We start from the raw sequence: 21,162 nt of genomic DNA, 5'->3' as shown, positions 1-21,162 counted from the left end.
AGAGCACAAGAGACAAGAGGGCAGGAAACAGGAACACAAGGAAAAGATAGAGAGGCAAAGACCAGGAATGCACTTTTGTATATTTTTCTCCAAAATTTGATAATACTTCTTCAGTGACTGCGCTTAGTGACAGTGTGGGCTCCACGCTAGCTCTGACAGCTATACAGAGTAGCAGCCTGGGGAGGGGCTTAGCAAATGGTGCCAGTTTGATAGAATGCATAGTGCATGACGCTATAAACACCAGAACAGTCCACCAAAACACTTTACATTAAAATTAGTATTTTATGTTGTGTGGATACATTGACATCCTTATTTGCTTTGATTATGCTTTTGATTGGATGCAGATGTGTCTCAGGAGTCATTTACATATAACCAAGACAACCAGCTAACACGTGGCCCCACATTTGATTGGAGCAGCACCATTTGAATTAGTGGCTCATCGCTTGTTCCTAGGTGTTAGATTAGAAAAAAATCCAAATATAGTCTAAACCTGGGCTATATTTAGTCAATACCCTGGTCCATATCAAAGCTATATCAGAGCTAAATCATAGAGGAAGTCTGGAAATGATGTTTATGCTCAGTGGGAGGAAAACCGAAGCAGAACCAGTGACGATGGATACCTTCATTCGTTAAGGTCATGCAGGATTAAAGGAAACACAGAAATAGCCATAAAAACAAGTCAGGCAGGTCAACAGTGCTTACTACAGTATATGGAAGAGAATAAGAAGGCAAATTGTAAAAACTCTGACCCAAACTGTAGGTTGTAAACATCCCTCACAGTTTATTCATCCACTTCCTGCCTAAACTCTGACCTACAGTACTTTCTGTAGTTTTGTAGTGGACAATGCGGGATTATTAGCAACATTTCAGGTGTGCTCATTTTCAGTTTGACCTCCAGTAAAAAAAGAGTTTCATATAATCTGCAAGAACTCTTGGCTTGTCTTCAACCTGTTTGATGGTCTGTCTGCTCTTGTTCCTTGTCCGGTAAAAAAGCTCAACAACTAAGATAAATGATAGAAAATATAACGTCATGGTCCGAGACTATCACAACTGACCGACGGAAATGACGAACACTGCCAACAGACTTAGGTTGTGAAAAAAAATACTGAAATTATGAATTTAAACAAGTGGAGAGACTCATATTTGCCACATAAAGAATTCAAATCAGAAAACAACTTCAGCTGTGCTGTGGCCCTTGTATCACATGACTGCCTGTTGATATTTGAACACTATCTGCTGTGCTGTTCCTGTCAGCATACACTTCTATGTTGATGAACACATTATAAAGTATATTTAAAAAGATTTTTTCTAATGTCTCTGGTTCTCCTTTTTCTCAAAAACATGATTTTACACTTTGAACGATTCTCATGCTGCAATGCCACTTGTTGTCGTAAAAAACGACATACATGTTAAAAATACAGGATCACTTATATCTTTATTCTTTAACACGTTCTTTTGCACAGCCTACAATAAATATATGAATACTTTGGCTTGAGCATCTGACCAGCGTCAAGTCCACAAACACCTACAGCGAGGTGAGCACTTGTATAATTGAGTGTATAAAGCAACACAAACTGATTTTGCAATACAATTGATCTTAGTAATTAAAGTGATAGATTCATAAAGCTCAATTCATGTCTTTGATAGCAACACTGATTATGACTGATGGCTGGGGGCCTGAGATAGCAGCCCTGGGCAGGGCCGAGTTAAGCGATTGTGGGGAACATTTTGGTGCTCTGCTATTATTCTGGTTAGAAGAGAGTAAGATCACAGTGAGTTTGAAGCCAGCATCAGCACAACCCTGCCCGACACTCTCACATCAACGCAAAATCGTCATTCCGTGCAACTAAAGCCATTTTTGGATGGTAGGATCCCCGTCTCCTGCAGCCTACATGTCATACATGCTGCCTTGTGTAGTAATAATAATAATACGTCAGGTTTATATAGCGCTTTACAAAGTCCTCAAAGACACTTAACTTAAAGATTAGAATAAATGGTATCAACTACGAAATAAAAAACATGAGGGCGGGGGGTTTGAGCACCTCTTTGATTGTCGACAATGTGGGGCCATTTTTGATGTGATTTGGGAATGACTTTCCAGGAGAGGAGGCTAACAACTAAGAAACACCCCGTCACCCCAGGTTTGACGCCTTGCAGGAGGTTGAAATTGACGGACCTGAGTCATCGGGAGGGAGCGTGCTGGTGGAAGAGGTCAGAGAGGTAGGGGGGAGCCACGTTGTTGAGGGCCTTGTTGGTGGTGAGTAGGTTCTTGAAGTTTAGCCTGTGTTAACCTGGTGCCAGTGGAGGTCATGGAGGACTGGGCTGATGTGAGTGATATGTTGGGAATGTTAGGGGGGTGGAAGAAGGCTGTTTTGGTGAAGTGGTTGACATGGGGCAGTGTTATGGTCTACAGGGAGAGGTAAAGTTGAGTGTCATCAGCATAACAGTGAAACTGGAGGCCATGGCGGCGAAAGATCTCTCCATATGGTAGAATGTAGAGGATGAAAAGAAGGGGAACGAGCACTAAAGCCTGGGGACACCATGGGTGACAGGAACATTGGTTGATTTGCAGTTGTTAATTGAGATTAATTGATGTCTGTCGGAGAGGTAGGACTGGAACCAGTGCAAAGCACAGTGTAAAGGGCTTTGAGGGGTCACAAAGACTAGAAAAGCGCTATATAATGCAGTCCCAACAGATCCTAAGGATTTCATATAAAATCTGAATTGTACAGATATGTTTCTATTGATGACCACAATGATAAGTCATTTGTATCTCAACCTGACTTCATGTTTGGGGTTCACCTTGAACTTGTACGCAAAACAGCTTGAGCTGAAGGACTCGTTGCTGTGGCAACAACTGAAGATGAATGCCAGGGTTGAAGAATTGGAAAATCCAGACGTGTCAAATCAGCAACAATCAAATCAAGCTAACTAGATCCCTGTGTGATAAAGAGGTTTTTGATATGATTCACATATCAGTCATGAAAGCAAATCATATTGAGTGGCCGAGAAAGATAAAAACAGTTGCGATTCACTCGACATTGTCACTATTATAACAACATCCTCTTTGGATGGAACGGGGTTAACACAAGCTGATGAGATAGGAGGAAAAAGATATGCCTGTAAAATACTGTGACACAGAGCATGTACTCTAAATTTCAAAACATGTCTGGTCTACACAACAGTGACACTCAACAGTATGACCCAAAATGCAGGTTCTTCATTCAAAAATTTACTTTTAAGACCCGTCTGATGGTTGTTCTTCAACAAACACATTTCAATATTGTTTGTGTTTTACAAAAGATAAAAGTAAATGTTAAACTCATTTATGATTGGTGACAGAAACAAACAAGAAAAACTAGTTTTACTGTTTGCACACAACCGTTCAAAAGTTTGGAATCTCCTTCCACAGAAGCTTGATGAGGTACAGTCAGATGGCTGAGAGGACTGAACAAGACCCCCCAAAAAACAGACAATGTCAATATTAAGAGCCCATATCACCTTTGTGTTTCAATAATGATCAATGGTCATAGTTTTCTGTCCTGGAAAAATAATAAAAAATCAAGGTTCCAAAAGCATACCCCTCTGTCTTGCAAAACAGTGGGGACGTGGACTAAATGGAACTTTAAATCCTTTCATTCTTCATCTTTTGGGGCCAAAACTACTTCAAATGTAAATGATACATTTAGTGTCTGAATTATACTGTACTTCTCTGTTATACTATTTATTATTGAACAGCTGATTCCACACTTTTGAGCGGCGGTGTATGTTAAGACAAAGCCAGTAGCGAGTGACATGCATCATATAATAAACATTAGTTGAGTGAATTGCCAATAAATATGTTCCCAAGGGAATATTGCGCTTCTGAGACGCAGCACACATTGGAAGCTAAATGCGACTCAGCCACATCTAGTGCACATCGGGGGGGGGGGGTTAGATGGTAGTATCATGCTGCTTCGTGAAGAACAAAGATGGTGTGAGTCTTCTGCATCTGTCTAGTAGTAAGTGGACTGTGCACTTGAGTGTCATTATTTAGGAGGAGGCTATATTACAGGTTACTTATGTTATGTTTGTGTATTTTAAATTGCGCAAATAAACATTAACCATGTTCATGCTGAGGCAGCTCTTGATTAGCTTGCTTCTCCAGCCGTCTAGCTTCATACGGACTCTGACCGACTCAACTAAACAAGCTCTGATGATTGCCATGTTGCTCTGATATAGTGGGTCTACCCACGAACGTCTGGTCCAGGACGGCTGAGTCACGCAGAAACTGGAAGACATAAAAAAAGAGACTATATGCAGAGTACATTCAGATATGTGAGGAGAAGGACACTTGTAGAGGTATTCTTGGCACAGGCTCAATACTTAAAGCCAACATCTTCATCCTCTCCTCCCCTCCACAGCCTGCAGTAGTTCTAGTAGGAGGGCAGCCTAGTCCATTTCCTGGTTTGATCCCCATCACTGAGGACATACCCCTTTGAGCCAGGGCACCAAAATCCATGTAAATATACACTGACCTGGACGAGCTAAATACAGAGGCCAATTGCTTGCAATATGTCAATATCCAACACTGGGTAGTGTGTTGTGGTCAATGAGCCTCATACAGACACACAGTCTCTCTGCACTGACCGCAGCAGTGTGTGACAGCTGCTGGTCTCTGCTGGGAGCACGGCCGACAGAGTCTTGACTTTCCCTCCTCAGGTGCTGGAGCAGGTGGAAGGTGAGCACAGTGCATCCATCCATCCATCCATCATGATGCTGAGCAAGGACCATCAGCATCCTGCACCGCAGATCCCGTTGGTCAAGTCCTGGATGACTCCAGCCTTCACCAGCTTCAGCAGGAACTCCTTCTCTCTAGATATGTTGTGAGTCCAGGACTGCAGCGGGGACAGAGACACACAAGGACGGGACAGGAGGTGGTTGGGAATTATTGCAGACAGCACACTACACTCAAATTACGTTTCTATATTTCTCACTTTCAACATTTCAAGGTGACCTGACCTCGGACTCTGTCCGTCCCATTTTTAGATATTTTGTATACTATATAATGAATCAATTAATTGAGAAAATGATAAGCAGATTAATCGATAATTGAAATAATTGTTAGTTGCAGCCCAAGATAACATAACCATTAATAGAAATTGAAATTGAGACGTGAGTCAGAGATGCCAAAGTGCATATACCAACATTTGGTAAGTAGAGCTTGAAACAATAAAATGTGTCCAAAAGTGTAAATGGCCACACTGTCAACTACTCAACAACCACTGAGCTACCTGTGTTATCAGTGTTTACTTCTTTTCTGGAGACCCACTTTAAGAAAAATGACAAACCATTGCAACCCAATTCACAAAAGGTGTCTTATCGTGACAAGAGCGTATTTGTGCGTAAATGAACGTTCCTGACCATTTTTACCACAATTTCCTCATCACCTGATATTATCTTGAAAAGGTAATCCAGTCATTATGAAGAGATATACGTTTAAATCACAACTTTGTTTTTTATGAATGCGTTATTGAAAACATAATACTTTATAATTGTATGCTCTCCTTTCACATTAGATTCAATGTAAAAGTTTTCAGAACAATACGAATATTCAGGCTCCCTCATGTGGCTTAGAAGTGAACTGCAGATATAAATGTTAAATAAAAGACTATGGAAGATATTGTGCTAACATATTTAGAGCGACCCTAACAAAATCTGCTGCGATCCACCTGTGGGTTCCGACCCAGTCTTTGGGACTATGCCCATTAACTAAAAGCTAGTCCCACGTTTTTGAATTTTTAACAAAATAACATTCTTCTTTGTCAATGTGTTATAATTCAAATTGTGGTTCTTGCAAATTGTCTCACTTTTTCTAATGTTGATTTTAATACAAAAACAATGAATCACTTATTGAATTTACCAGCCCCCAGATTAAAAAAAGCTCATAAACATCGTGGCGTTGGTGTCTTGGTTGGATCGGTCCATGTGGGCTAATGGAGGGCAGTAGAAACGAGCAAACTTCTATCCTGTCTCAATTATACATGCCAGGGGTCGGGGGCCAAGCAGCTCTGTGCCTCTTCGAGCTGAAACACAAATCCGTAGCAGTCGGAGAAAAATAGGATGAAGGGGATTGCATGTCTATCTCAGTAACTTGGGCTAAGAGTGATTTATGAGCAGGCTGGAGACTGTGAGACGGTGAAGTGGAGCGAGCGGTAGCTTACACGCTGTATGTAGTGCGCCATGACTCTGCCACTCTCAAAAACCAGCACACAGCAACGTTGCTGCACTTGAGATTTCATACACAATCCCAGGCCACTACGCTGCATGCTGGGTAAATCCCTCCTGAGAGGCATTTTAGATGAGAGAAAAGGTCACAGTAAACTGTTCCAGTGCAGCGTAAACCTTTCCAAAACTAACAAATAAGATGTTGGTCGACAGGTCGGTCAGAATGCTAACAAATTTGGGAGTTGTGATATTGTGTGGGAGTATTAAGTCCATTAAGAGTAAAAATGTGGAGGAAATAGTGGGTCACACACCTGTGGATGGAGGGGATGAATCATCCAGCTAAACTGTAAATTCACCAGAGTTTGAAAAGTCAGACTGAGTCCTTCACAAATTTAGGCTACTAATGCGTCAAAAACATATATAAACTTATATTACGCGCACTAGGAAATTTTAAGCGTGACGATACTGCATATTTTATTTGTTTGACAAAAGCAACAAAACGGCCAAGTGTGGCCAATGTTGCTCTAGCGCTCGTTGACGTATTTATATTATTAAATATTAGCAGTGGGAACAGGCGAACAGCCTTTTTCTCACACGAAACGGAACAGGGTGAAAAAAAAACATTTGATTGGGTGATGCTTTGTGAAAAAAGACAGACAGAGACCAGCACTTCACACCACAACAGGTGGCGGGCCTCAGTTTGTAGCTGATGTAACGCCGATGCTGAAGTGTCTTAAACTTGCATTCTCTCTACTGACCAGCAGGGGGCGACTCCTCTGATTGTATAGAAGTCTATGAGAAAATGACTCTACTTCTCTCTTGATTTATTACTTCAGTAAACATTGTAAACATGAGTTTATGGTCTCAATCTCTAGTTTCAAGTCTTCTTCAATACAGCACGATGTTCATTTAGTAAATTATGGTCCATTTAGAGTCAAATAGACCATAAAGCAGGGTATGTTTTAGGGCGGGGCTACCTTGTGATTGGCAGGTCTCTACCAGAGCCATGTAAAGTGTCTCTACCGCGGCGTCTTCCCTCCCCGAGTCCCAACATGGTCACTTCGGTTTACTGGTTGCAAAGCCAAGAGGACGACGGCAACTCTGGGCTTCAAAACAGCGGTCCACAAGCTACTAGCATGAGTGTCAAGTCAGTGTATAGTGCTGTATTCCCTAAACCACGGCAGCGTTTGAGCAATCCAATCAACTCAAAGGATTTGAAAATGGGTTTCGAATTACCAAAGACATTTATGGTGTCACATCTTGGCAATCTGATGAGGCAAAATGCTCAACGCGAAAAACGTTATCTGGTTCAAAACCGAGAATGCGATCACTGGGAAATAGTGCAAAGAGAATCCTCGCAATTTAAGACACTGGCTGGACAGTGTTGAGGAGAAGATGAAAGACTCACACATGTCCTGATAATTAGACAATTGGAATTGATTGAGAAATGGGACAAATGGACGGCTTAAAAGAACCTTCACAGAGACACCATCAATTACTTCTTTGATGGCCGCCATCCGGATCTTCTCATAGTAGTGCAGAGGGGCATGGGGGGTGCTCATGTTGTAACCGAATCCAGCCACTGCTACTTCATCACAGTTATGGAGAGCCATCGTTATGGCGACAGTCCCCAGGGTCGGGATATTCTGAAAAACACGTGTTTGAAAGCGGTCAAGATATTCAGAAAAAAATGTGTTTGAAAGCGAGCCATGACTTATATCTCAGAACATGTAGAGTATGTAGTGAACGGTGTAATTTAAACTGTATGGTTATCGTGTGGAGATCTTACAGATGTGAAATCTGAAGAATGGTTCTATTTATAACAGCATAATGGTAACACATTGTTGTCAGACTGAGTTCTGGGCTGGGTGCTCGGCTCCCTGAGGCGTCTGCTGTGTGTTCACAGAGGCCTCTGTAATGCAAAAAGACAGACAGTGGAGTCGGCTACCAGAGGCTCCAGTCCTGACCATTAACTCGCCGCCGTGTGTGAAACTGCTCACTCTGTTCCTGCTACTTCTCAACCCAGGAGCTGAACAGAAAGTGACTGCTAGGAGAACGGCAGGTCTCTCACCCCTCTGCCCATCTGTCCATTGTTGTGAGGCAAGCCAATGAGCTTGAAGGAGGCCTCCTGGATGAAGTAGGGGTTCAGGATGCGCATGTCGCCGGGGTCCCTTGGAACGTGCCTGGCCACCGACTTCCAGAACCCATCAGTGCTGTGCTGAGACACAGAGAGTGAGGAAATTAGTGCGGCCCTCATACTGTACAAAATGTGCACAGTCGGAACATAACTATACGAAGGCCATCATATCGACAAATACAGTTAAACCACTGTTCACACTGAAAATTATACAAAATTTAAAAGAAATGTGCAAGTAATTTCCAATAGATTTGTAGAGCATATTGAAACAGCACATGACTTTAGAAAAGTTAGAAATAGATAGACAAACTACTACAGACAGTCCCAGCTGGTCAATACAGTAGAGTATTTAGCAGTTTTTTCTCTGGAGTCGGTGGAGACCAAAAACAGAGCTAAGAGGAGAGTGAATATTGGGCTTGTTGCTCCGTGTAATGTGTAAACAGGGAACTGTCTGCTAACATGTTTTATTAAGTATTATTGAGTTCTTCTGGCCAAAACCCATTTAATGAAGCTTTGAGTGCCACATGGGGCACAGAGCTGGGACCATTCCGATCCATTCTGATCTACATGTTTTATTTTATATATTATAGGAGTTAATAGGTTGTAAACAATTCTTAGATAGTGACAGCTCTCCCGTTTTGATCCTATTTTAAGGTTCAAAGCAACAAAGCAGTATTAAATAACAGTTTGGCAAAAAAGCAATGTTTGAGATTTGTTTACAGCCCAACCGATACATGATGAGTGGGACATTTTACAGTTGACACTGTTTCTCAATGTCTGTTTCTCAATAATTGTTAATTATAAGGCGACTTTTGCGCCTTATAATTACCAGCCAACATATTGGCCCAGCCAATTCATCCATCAGGCATGATGGATGAACTACTACTACTGATGGATGAACTACTACAAATTTATTGCAGGAGCTAATTAAATGTGAATTTAAAGTAAACTACTGTAGGGGACGACCGAATTCACGGGGCCCCTTTTAAGGAAAGGGGCGTAACCCTGGTGACAGGGGGGGTTAAAGGGTGGCAGGAAGTGAATGTGAAGACATGTTTGTATGGATGGAAATAAACGGCCACAAGGTGCAGCCAAAGGGAATACTCGCCTCCTTGTTCCTTTCCACGCTCCTACATTGGTGACCCTGACACTCCTGGACGTTTCCAGAAGAAAGGATGTCGACGCACGCAGTTTTGCTGAAACTGCCGGAGTTATGGGAGACGGCGGTTCGCTCAAACTGAGGCGCAGTTCGCCCTCAGAGACATTACAGCGGATGCGACAAGATATTATTATGTCGTGGCGGCTCTCGGCAGTTCGACAGCAGGCAGAGTGGTGAGCATTCTTGAAAATCCTCCAGAGAGGGACAAGTACGATACCTTGAAAGGCCGGCTGTTGAACATTTTCGGGCTTTCGGACTCTGAGCGGGCTCGCCAGTTGCTTGCTCTGAATGGCCTCGGCGACAGCAAGCCGTCGGAGCTGATGGACAAAATAAGGTAAACACGAGCCGGAGTTTCTGTTTACTGAACTTTTTCTGCAGCAGCTCCCGCTGCAGGTGCGGGCCGCTTTGGCCAACACCAGGATTACCAATTGTCGGGAGTTGGCCGAGGAGGCCGATAAGTTCTTTCTGGCTGGCCAACAAAGCTACACGGCCGCGTTGAGGCCGGCCCAAGCCACGGCGTGGCCGGGGGAGACAACGATCGTTGCCGCAGCAGCAGCAGCGAGCCAACGCCAGGGATCTACCGGTCTGTGCTATTACCACGCAAGGTTTGGGCCGCGGGCTACAAGGTGCCATCCACCATGCAGTTTCGGCAGGACGGGAAATGCCAGGGCCGGCGCTCAGTGGCTGCCGTGAGCGTCGGGTGGGAAGGCAGGCTGCTGTTCATCCGGGACGACGTTTCTGGGCGGCGCTTTCTCTGCGACACGGGGGCGCAGAGGAGCGTTGTGCCTGCATCGCGGGTGGACATGCTGACAAACGGGCAGGGCCCCCCTCTGGAAGCGGGGCGAACGGTACCCCCATACGCACTTTTGGGACACGGTGCCTGGAGCTGTGTTTTATGGGGCAGCGTTTCAGCTGGGACTTTGTTACTGCCAAAATTGCCATTCCCCTGCTTGGCGCGGATTTCCTATGCGCTTATGGACTATTGGTGGACGTCAAGGGCCGCCGCCTGATAAATGCTGTGACTTTTTGTTCTTACCCATGTACATTAAGTGGAGCGGGCTCTACCAGGTTGACTAGCATGCTTGCAGCGGCTGATGAGTTTCTGCGTCTGCTGGCCGAGTTCCCAGACCTCTCGCAGCCCACATTCTCCTCCTCCACGGTCAAGCATGGGGTGGAGCATCACATCTCTACCACCGGCCCACCGGTACATGCCCGGGCCCGGCGCCTAGATCCGGCAAAGCTCACCATCGCCAAGACAGAGTTTGAAAACATGGAGCGCCTGGGCATCATTCGCCGCTCCGACAGTCCGTGGGCTTCACCCCTGCACATGGCCCCGAAGCCTGGGGGCGGGTGGCGCCCGTGTGGAGATTATCGCCGGCTCAACGAGGCAACAATCCCGGACCACTATCCGGTTCCACATATTCAAGACTTTTCTACCCACTTGTCGGATAGCGCGGTGTTTTCGAAAGTGGACCTGGTACGAGGTTACCATCAAGTGCCCGTTCACCCTCTGGACATTCCCAAGACTGCGCTGATCACTCCGTTCGGCCTGTTTGAGTTCTTGAGGATGCCGTTTGGCCTAAAAAATGCAGCGCAGACGTTCCAGCATCTAATGGACACGGTGCTGAGGGACCTGCCTTTCCTGTTCGTCTACCTGGATGACATCCTGGTGGCCAGTTCGTCAAGAGCGGAGCATAGGTCTCACCTCCGGACTCTATTTGAGCGACTCAGCCAGCACGGGTTGATCATCAACCCGGCTAAGTGCCAGTTTGGGTTGACCACCATTGACTTTCTGGGTCACCGCATCACAAAGGACGGGGCGGTTCCCCTTCCGGCAAAGGTGGAGGCAGTGACTAACTTTACACGCCCACTCACGGGCGTGAGTGGGCGTGCAGGAGTTTTTAGGCACGGTGAACTTTTACCATCGCTTTATTCCCCAAGCAGCACAAGTGATGCGGCCCCTGTACGAAGCCCTGAAAGGCAAGACCATCAAGCAGGCTGTGGACTGGACTGAAGAGAGGGAACTTGCGTTTGTTGATGCGAAAACGGCTCTGGCAAATGCAACAATGCTGGCACACCCGTCACCTAAGGCTGCGATTGCCATCACCACGGACGCTTTGGACTACCCGGTGGGCACGGTGCACGAGCAGTGGGTGAAAGGGGCGTGGCAACCGCTTGCTTTCTTCAGTCGACAGTTGCGGCCTAATGAGCGGAAATACAGCACTTTCGATCGGGAGCTCCTCGGCCTCTTTCTGGCCATTCGGCATTTCCGGTTCCTGCTGGAGGCTCGGCCATTCACTGCGTTTGTGGATCACAAACGACTGACGTTTGCCATGAGTAAGAGCGCCGAACCATGGTCTGCACGCCAGCAGCGCCAGCTCTCCTTCATATCAGAGTTTACCATGGATCTACAGCATGTAGCGTGCAAGGAAAACCTGGTCGCAGACTGCCTCTCTAGGGTTGTCACCGGGGCTGTCCAGTTAGGATTGGACTATAACAAGATGGCAGAGGATCAAGTTACAGACCCGGGCGTCCAGGAGTTGAGGACGGCAGTTACGGGACTGCGGTTGGAGGAGGTCCCGTTTGGCGAAACTGGCGTTACGCTCCTGTGTGACGTCTCCACAGGCCAGCCACGGCTGGTTGTTCCCGACGAATGGAGACAACAGGTTTTCAATGCTATTCATGGACTGTCACACCCTGGCAAGAGGGCGTCTCAGAAGTTGGTCTCAGCAAAGTTCGTCTGGCATGGGCTGAAAAAGGATATACGGAAGTGGGCCGGGACTTGTGTGGTGTGCCAGCGCTCCAAGGTGCACCGTCACATAAAGACCCCTTTAGCACAGTTCTCGGTTCCAGAAAGGAGGTTCGATCATGTGAATGTGGACTTGGTAGGACCTTTGCCCCCATCCCGTGGTTTCACACATCTCCTCACGATGTTAGACCGAACCACTCGTTGGCCAGAAACTGTCCCGTTGTCATCAACAACGGCGGATGAGGTGGCTCGGGCGTTTATTCAGGCTTGGATCGCCAGGTTCGGAGCCCCAGCTGACGTTTCCTCGGACCGAGGCCCACAGTTTACATCAGAGCTTTGGAATGCAGTTGCAGAAAGCCTAGGGGTGAAGCTACACCGCACTACCGCCTACCACCCGCAGGATAATGGGTTATGCGAGCGGTTCCACCGGTCGATGAAAGCTGCTCTCCGGGCCAGCCTAAAAGACAACAGTTGGGTGGACAGGCTTCCGTGGGTCATGTTGGGGCTTAGGACAAAGACGATCTGCAAGCTTCATCGGCTGAGCTGGTTTATGGACAGCCACTGCGGGTCCCGGGGGAGTTTATCCCCAAAGTCACAGACCCTTGGTCTGCAGCCCAGCAGCGGGAAACGCTCCTGGAAAAAGCCAGGCTGTTCAAACCAGTGCCCACGTCGCAGCACGGCCTTCCGCAGTCATACGTCCCGTCCAGCCTCAGGTCAGCGGAGTATGTGTTCATTAGCCAGGACGGCCACCGTGGACCCTTTCAACCCCCCTACGTTGGGCCGTTTCGGGTGCTGGAGACCGGAGACAAAACCTGCAAGGTCGACATGGGCGGCAAGCTGGAGTACGTAGCGGTTGACCGCCTTAAACCAGCACATCTAGACCTGGACCAACCGGTACGGTTGGCAGAACCCCCACGGCGGGGGCAGCCTCATGCCCTCCCACCTCAGCACGAAAGTGGACAGGGGTGGAAAATATGATGGTGCTTAAGCAGCCCAGTGAAAGCAATAGCCTGAGCTGAGGCCTGGGGGGAGAGGTCAACGTCATTAAAACGTTGATGAAAAACAAGCGGAGCAAACAAAGCCAGTCAGAGAAGGAAGCTATCAGTATACCTGGGTCCATTAACCTAATTACCAGCAGCCTGCCCGGCAGTCCTGATGTCTATTTATGAACAGTTACTGGGATACCTGCCTCTCAGTTCGCTCAGGTATGCTGGAGTGAAGAGGAGGGAGAAACCCAACAGCAGTGATATGAGCTATTAGCTTACTAGCATAGTGATGTTGCCCTGTTAAGACTGTGAGCTCCGACTGACGGATCAGGTGGTGATCCTGTCTGGCTGAGACCATTTTGCTCTTCTATCCAAGCGGGAAACCCAACACCGCTGCTCTGCTGGCAGCACTGGTAGGACACCAGTGTGTGGAAAACCCATCTGCACACAGCAGACTGTGACAAGGGATGTGACAAGCAATTCTCACATCCCTTTAATGATAGTTTAAGACAACTAACATCAGTACATATATGTATACAAGAAATGGAAGCGGTCACCAGCGTCAACCATTGGTTTGTAGACTACGGTTTTGAAGCCTGGAGTTTGACATTTTTTCATCTTGGTTTTGGCGTCGCTATCTTGCTTTTTGGTGTTCGCCATCTTGACACAAGAGGGAGAAGCAAAGTACAATCGGTCGCTGAATAAGACATTTTTAGGCAACCAAAATGTTACAACTAACATTCATGAAGTGAAAACACACTATGAAAGGGTTGACGTTATAAGACGAAAACACGGACAACTTCCAGAGCGGACAACGACGTGGTAGCAACCTGTCAATCACAAGGTAGCCCCGCCCAGTTTTTTGGCGGTGTCCCTTTTGCGAAGGCCATGTTGATACATCCACCAAAAGCATCATGTCCTGATCTCTTAGTGGCACAAGCTTTACAAAGTTCATCAGTATCTGCCGTCGGTACTTCTTCCCAAAAGCAGCTACTAGTGTCAGGGCTGCAGGACTTTTGATGAAATGAGAAACACAATTTCTTTTTCAGAGAAAGAGTTTGTTTTCTTCCGTAACCAAAACAAATTATAACTATTTTCACATTTCTTGTCTGTAAAAGTGTCCCTATAAAGAAATTAAGCGAGTATATGGAAGGTTTAGGCTAAACGTTGCTACGCGATATTTGAAAGGTCATGTGCGTCTGCATGACCAAAACCAAAATCAGATGAGACGTGATGGAAAGTAACCTTCAACTGCTTGAGTTTCCACACATGGCTGTAGAATTGAGAAGGCAGATTGTTTCGTACTAAACATTACAAAACATAATACTTACTATCAAGTTGGGATATTTTTGAATCATTTGCAATTGTTTGGAATAACAAATAGGACCTTGCTAAGGACATTTGACACCAAATGTAATGGAACTGTACATTTGATTCAGGTCTGCCACTTTTGCAAAAAAAAAGTGAATTCATTGACTGCACTATAAGCAATTTGATATTGTGTTTTTACAGCCTACACTAAGGGCAACTCACATTGACATATTTGTCTTGCATGGCGTTACCGTCAGCATACCTAGCAGAGTAATATGTTCGCCAAAACTTCAGCTCCATTCATTTTGTTAATGTAACACCGGGTGTAGCCGAGGCTATTTGGTTTACCTAGGTTGTCCACGCAAACAGAGACTCACCCACAAACTCTTTGGATTGCCTTCTCCGTTTTCAAACCGCGCCCTAAAGCATACCCTGCTTTATGGTCTGTTTGACTCTAAATGGACCATCATTTACTAAATGAACATCATGCTGTATTGAAGAAGACTTGAAACTAGAGATTGAGACCATAAATTCTTGTTTACAATGTTTACTGAGGGAATAAATCAAGAGAGAAGTAGAGTCATTTTCTCATAGACTTCTATACAATCAGACTTCTTTTTGCAACCAGAGGAGTCGCCTCCTGTTGGCCATTAGAAAGAATGCAGGTTTAAGGCACTTCCCTATTGCAGCTCTATTCATGTACAACCCTTTCCACAGGAACTTAAACAAAGAGTAACTTAAACAAAGAGGAACTTAAACAAAGAGTAACAAAGTTTAGTATATATGTAATTTGTCTGCAGCCACACTAGTTGTTCTGCCAAGCAAAGTCCATACAGAATTGAGCTGCTATATATTACCTGCTAAACATCAGCATGTTAGCCTTGTCATTGTGAGCATGTTAGCATGCTGATGTTAGCATTCAGTACAGTTTCACAGAGCTGCTAGCACGGCTGCAGGCACTTTGTTTTATCATTGAAAAGTAATTCTACAAAAAATAAAACTTACAAAGATTCTAAGATAAGATATGCAGAGTTATTCTCCTCTAATATAATGTAAAAATGTGTTGATGCTTTCTGTGGATAATACGCCATCCAAGGAAGTTATGGAATTATGGAAGTCATTTATGTCCTAACAGTACAGCACAATGCCAGCTCTCGTGTCTGATTTGCCTCTTTCCTTATCTTATAGCAGTGGTTCTCAACTAGTCTGGCTGCGGGACCCACCATCAACCCTTAATGACAAGCCACGACCCAAATTATATATATATATGTATATATATATATAATTTGGGTATATTTATATTCAAGAAGTCTAGTAGTAGTAACGTCTTTGTGTAGTAACTGCCAAATCAAATAAAGAAAGTACACATCAATTATATTTTAACAATTATTATTCTCAGTTTTCAAATTTAACTGGATGGATTATAAATAATACATAGAAATACATAAATAAATGTTCTTCTCATTTCAAGTAAAATAACAGCTGGATTAAAAAATAAATTACGTAACAAAATTCATTTTAGCAAAATAATTTTCACTGAATTGCCCTGCAGCTTTAAATTCAGTTCATTCAGGGTGAAGTGATAAAGCCACAATATTATATTTTTCTCATCTTCTAAAAAGAGAAATTAGTGTTGGAAGAATTCACCGATATGAGTCTGTCCAGTCAGTCTAATGACTCTGGTCTCTCTGGCCATTTTTCTCTTTTGGAGATCATCCTATGATTTGACTTTCACAACTCACACCTCAATAGTCCTGCTCTGCTGTCTATATCCTCGTCTCAGCCCCGTGTGTCACGTGTGTGTACATCTCACTCAAGCCAGGAAACTTGTCAGAATACCCATATTTGATTGGCTGAGCTGCATCACATGTGATTCACAACGCATTGGTCGGTGTGATTCCTGCACCGCTGAACAAGTGCCGTAAATGCTGGAATAATTCCGCTGAATAAAAAATGCCCTTCAAAATAAAATCCCTTTTTTTTTTTTTGTCAGGCAAAGGCCCGCAACCCACTGAAAACGGGTCCGCGACCCACTTTTGATTCGTGACCCACCAGTTGAGAATCACTGTCTTATAGCATCAATAGTATCTTATTGTTTTCCTCCAGCCAACACTTGCCCATTCATACCCTATCAGTGTGTGTGTGTCCATTAACTGGTGTGCTGTCTGCACTCCCCTGCTCTAAGGGAGGGAACCTAATCCCCCCCGCCCTGAAGTGTTGTTGTAAATGAAGCTGGTCTCATCAGCTTCAAAGTCCTTTAACACCATTACTGTTTTATTCAACTATTTAATTTTCCATATACATACAGGTCCATACACGAAATTTGATCTCAGCATGTAACCCATCTTAAGCATTGACAGTGAGCTGCTGTAAAGCACCCGGAGAGCAGCTTGGGGTTCAGTGTCTTGCTTTAGTGTCTCGCTCAAGGACAGGAGGAGCCGGGGATCGAACCACCAAACTTGTAGTTAAAAGGACTAACCGTTTTACCAACTAAGCTGCAGTCAGTACGCTTGTACTACCTTTACACACTGCTAACAGAGAACCATTCTGCCAATGCTAGTGACCACGTACATGGGCGATTACAGAGGAGAGGAGATTTAAGACTTCAGTAGACTCTGTATGTTGTTTGAAAATCCGTCCTAGATGTCCACGCTGGACTTCGTGGTGAAAAGCCTGCTGTCCAAACCTCCTCCAGGCAGCCTCACATTACCTCTCTGGCCCATCGCCAACCACTCTGTCTGTGTGTGTCTCTGTAGCTTTGGCTCAATGAATCGTACAAACTCAGTTGCACACACAAAAAGTGACGGAAGAAGACGTGTGAGAAAAACAAAGACAAAAAAGGGAGCTTTGGATCGTCTTTTCTTTGACAATTCTGCTGTCAGGAAAGTGTAAAGGGGTGTGTGGGGGGGGGGGGGGGGGTCAGACATTGTTGGACCATAATAATGCAGTATTGAGGCCCTTATGGATGCACCGACACAAGATCTACTGTACACAATTAATACTAAATCATGTATTCACGTGTGTTTTCTGATTCCTGACTGTGGGAAAGATTCCAGATGAAACCACAAATAACTAACCATTCAACTACATTCATTTATATGCACGAAGAAAGCAGTTTTTAAGGAGCGATGTTCTTTTCTGTTTTCTGGCTGCTCGGCAATGAAAATGTTTGAAGTATGTGGGTTCTACAAGCATGTTTAAATGCATGTGTAAAAATAAAAAGATAGACTTGCGGTGTAAAAAATAGGCCTCAGGTCCCAGAGATAAATGGGATGGAGCATGGTGTGGATGGCAGCAATAGCTAAAAAAATCAGTGTTAGTCACTTCCACTGTGACACAGACACGGGCCTGTTGATGACAACAAAGGGTGAGGGATGCAGCAATACAGCTGCAACAGCGTACAGACTTCCACCTGTCAGTGGAGGCGAAACATGATCCAGGACTAGGACCACCCCGGAGTCAGCCACACGGAGCCCTGGCTTGCTTCTCTGGCCTCTGGTGCAGCAGCGGAGTGATAGCTGCTTTCTGATGTGCATCGGAGCTGAGGTCTCTTACTCCCCACTCTCTGGTTGGAGTCAGATAGGCGTGCATTAGACGTCGGGGGGGATTCTCAGTACTGAGAGTCAAAGTTGCTACCACTTCTCCAAAAGGTGCATCAATCAAAATTAAGCAATGGAATAAGATATATAAGGTATACCTGAAGTACGTTTCCAAATCTGTTTTTTTAAGAATGTATTTTTGCTGGTAAACCGATGGATAAACAAAAAGATGAGTGTATTCAATTCCTGTCCCCTCCCTCCAGAGCTCACTATGTGTAAAGCTTACTGATACAGACCACTCTGTCCAAACAGGTGGACTGTGCGTTTGTTGCTCAACAAGACCAGAAGAGTGAGTCTGCTCCAGATAACCGACCAGCTGATCATAGCCATTACTTCCTTTTGGATCTATTTAGACCTCTATGAGCATTTGACCCCGGGTTTGTTTCCCCCGTCAGGGCGGAGCGGAGAGGGAGTACAAAGTAGGTATGTTGTGACTCGGGCTGCAGGAATGTGTTACATTCCCACTCATGCATGTAGGACCATAAAGCTTGTAGCCACAGCAGTGGAGGAGGCAACCTTGGTATGCTGGGTCGATGTTGAGGCTTACAATAACTACTAAAAGCTTAAACAGTGGGACACTATTCATAAACAGGTATGTGATTATTATGTTCACACACACAAAGGTAACCCTCACTCTCTACTACAATCTAAGGTTTCTGAAAGTGAGTACCTGCAATGAGGAGCATCACTCTGATCTTTTTGTAAATCGCCTCGCTACTTACTTACTATGCTATTACCTAAAGAAATCGAATTTAACTGAAAAATGTTCTGCTGTTGGTCTATTATTCCTTTGGCATTGTTGGGGATTCTTGAGTTGAAATCAAAGCCGCCCAGATTATTCTGGCCTTGATTAAAACGTACCAGAGTTGTCGGGTCAACATTCATTCTATGAACTCTCCTCCACGGTAAAACAAAAATATAGGTTTCAAGATTAGTAATGCTGTTACTATAGTAATAGTTCCTACCCTTTAATTTGTGTGTTATGTAACTTCAAATGTTTTGCCTCTTTTAGGTGGCAGGAATGAAAATGAGTCATCCTCAACATCTGTTGTGTTGTAGCCATAGACTGTATACAAGAAGTGGACGCAGTCATCGTGACGTCACCGAAGTGGAGTTGCTGCTCAGTGTCACTCTACAATATAAAGTGATGAAAGTCCAAGGAACCGGAGTTTTTAATAATCAGGCGAACATATCCGTTTTAGTGACCTAAAACTATTTGGGTGTGGACAAGAGGGCAAAACCCAAATCTGCTACGGGCTTAAAAACATATTTCTGATCAGATGCTACAGGGTTACCTGGGGCATGTTAAGGGTCTGGCGTTTGGGCTATAGCCACAGAGAATTTTTTTCTACTGTCCAAATATGTAATTAAAATATGAATTGTGTAGCTATCCAAGCCCCCTCACTCACATGCAGGCCCCGACACATTACAGTGTTGCCAAGTTGGTAGGTTAGTATTCCTATGCAAACATCATAAATGTAATTCTACTTCAACATATTTTCACATTTGATTGGTGCAGAAAAGTTTCTGACTTGTCGTGATATTTGTGAATTCTTGGTGTTTCCACTCAGGTTTTAAATCATACAAATCAGAAATGTGCATTAAAAACCTTCTCACTGTACACCCCCCCCATCACTGCCTGGCTACAGCTGCATTCGCTGTTGCCTTACCAGCCTCTGGTTGAAGACCATGTGTCTCAGCCACTTGAAGTCCAGAGCTTTAAAGGCCGAGAGGACAAATAGGGACTGAGCCTCGTAGCGCTCTGTCTTTTGGATGGCCCCCTCTGGATAGGTGATCCTCATGGTGGTCTTGGAGCCGACGTCTCTCTCGAAGCCCCTCACCGGGGCCTCGTTCAACCTGCAACACACAGCTGCTAAATCAATCATGAAATGTCCTGCCCAAAATAATCAAATAATATATATATATATATATATATATATATATACTGTATATATATGGTCCATCATCAATGCTTTAGAATTTGTACACACATTTTACCCTCGGTCTTTGGATACCGGACAGATGTGTCATGATTATGTTAATAAAATACACAAACAAGTAAATAAATGAATGAAAAGTAAGAAATGTATTTAATAAATGAATATCAAATAAAAAACATAGATACCTCTCCTTAAAGCTTTAAGTGGGCAATAAAATAAATCAATAAGCTATTATTTATCCAAACTAGAATGGTGCTCATGCACACGTGCAACATCACATGATCCTCCTGGAGAAGATAATAAGAATACATTTCACTATCCACTGAGATAAATAAATAAAACTCCACTCCAACTCTATTCATATATTCCGAGGATCTATTTGAAGGCCGTTGTAGTTAAAGTCCTAAACATTTAGATGTGGGACCCGATGGTGGTGAGTGGTGATCTATTAGACTCACCACCAAGATCTTCAGGTGGTTCCGGTGCAGGATAACTAGGAGGCCCCGCCTCTAGTACCAGAAACAGGGCTAACTGTGGGTCGAGGATTAAAGTCAGAAGTAAGCTAGGTCCTTAATGTTCAGCCAAGCTTTTTAAGTTTGATTGTTCACACAAGTCTTAGCAAACCTAATGTGGTCTATTGTTTTATTTACGTCACATCATTTCAGAGTGTAGCTAACATGAGCCAGAACCCCAAAATGTGTCCATCGTAACCAATTCTGGAGGCACCAGGTCTCATAGTGATGTATACATGATGCATGCATCATTGCAGCAGTGGTAGCTTTCCATGAGCTATCACTCCTCTCCTCAATGCCTGCATCATTACACACTCTTTTATCCTTCTTTATTTATTGTTTATCATTTTACAAAGAGCCAGTGTAAAAGAGGGTAACAACACAGAATATCATCAATTCATATGTCCCTTTAAAGCTTTGACTCTAATCTATCTACCAGTCACAGTTAAATGACACTGAGGACTACAGAATGTGACCTTTGACCTCTAACAATGCAATAGGGCAAATTGTAAAAATGCTCTTCTAACTGACTTCATATTGCTCCAATGTGCCTATAATTAGC

The 21,162-nt window shown here is 44.4% G+C and overlaps 1 protein-coding gene across 4 annotated transcripts in view; it reads right to left on the bottom strand.

Annotated features, from left to right (window-relative positions):
• Window positions 1-3,219: 3,219 nt before the first annotated feature.
• Window positions 3,220-21,162, bottom strand: part of st3gal3a (ST3 beta-galactoside alpha-2,3-sialyltransferase 3a) — a 36,118-nt gene continuing 18,175 nt past the window's right edge. For 2 of the 4 annotated variants that reach the window (XM_031875266.1, XM_031875265.1), the window contains exons 8-10: window positions 19,819-20,005; window positions 8,279-8,425; window positions 7,143-7,853 (exon numbers count right to left, since the gene is read on the bottom strand). In XM_031875266.1, the coding sequence (XP_031731126.1) occupies window positions 7,461-7,853; window positions 8,279-8,425; window positions 19,819-20,005 (727 nt within the window). In that variant the 3' untranslated portion in view covers window positions 7,143-7,460. Of the gene's footprint in view, window positions 4,878-7,142; window positions 7,854-8,278; window positions 8,426-19,818; window positions 20,006-21,162 lie in introns of those variants that run through there. The other 2 variants (XM_031875267.1, XM_031875268.1) reach the window with 2 other exon arrangements.

This window comes from Anarrhichthys ocellatus, unplaced genomic scaffold (genome assembly GCF_004355925.1).
Source record: "Anarrhichthys ocellatus isolate YVR2014 unplaced genomic scaffold, GSC_Weel_1.0 scaffold88, whole genome shotgun sequence".
In the NCBI taxonomy this organism is placed as follows: Eukaryota; Metazoa; Chordata; class Actinopteri; order Perciformes; family Anarhichadidae; genus Anarrhichthys; species Anarrhichthys ocellatus.
Note: the sequence above shows the minus strand (reverse complement) of the source record. Positions and strands in the feature narration are given on the sequence as shown.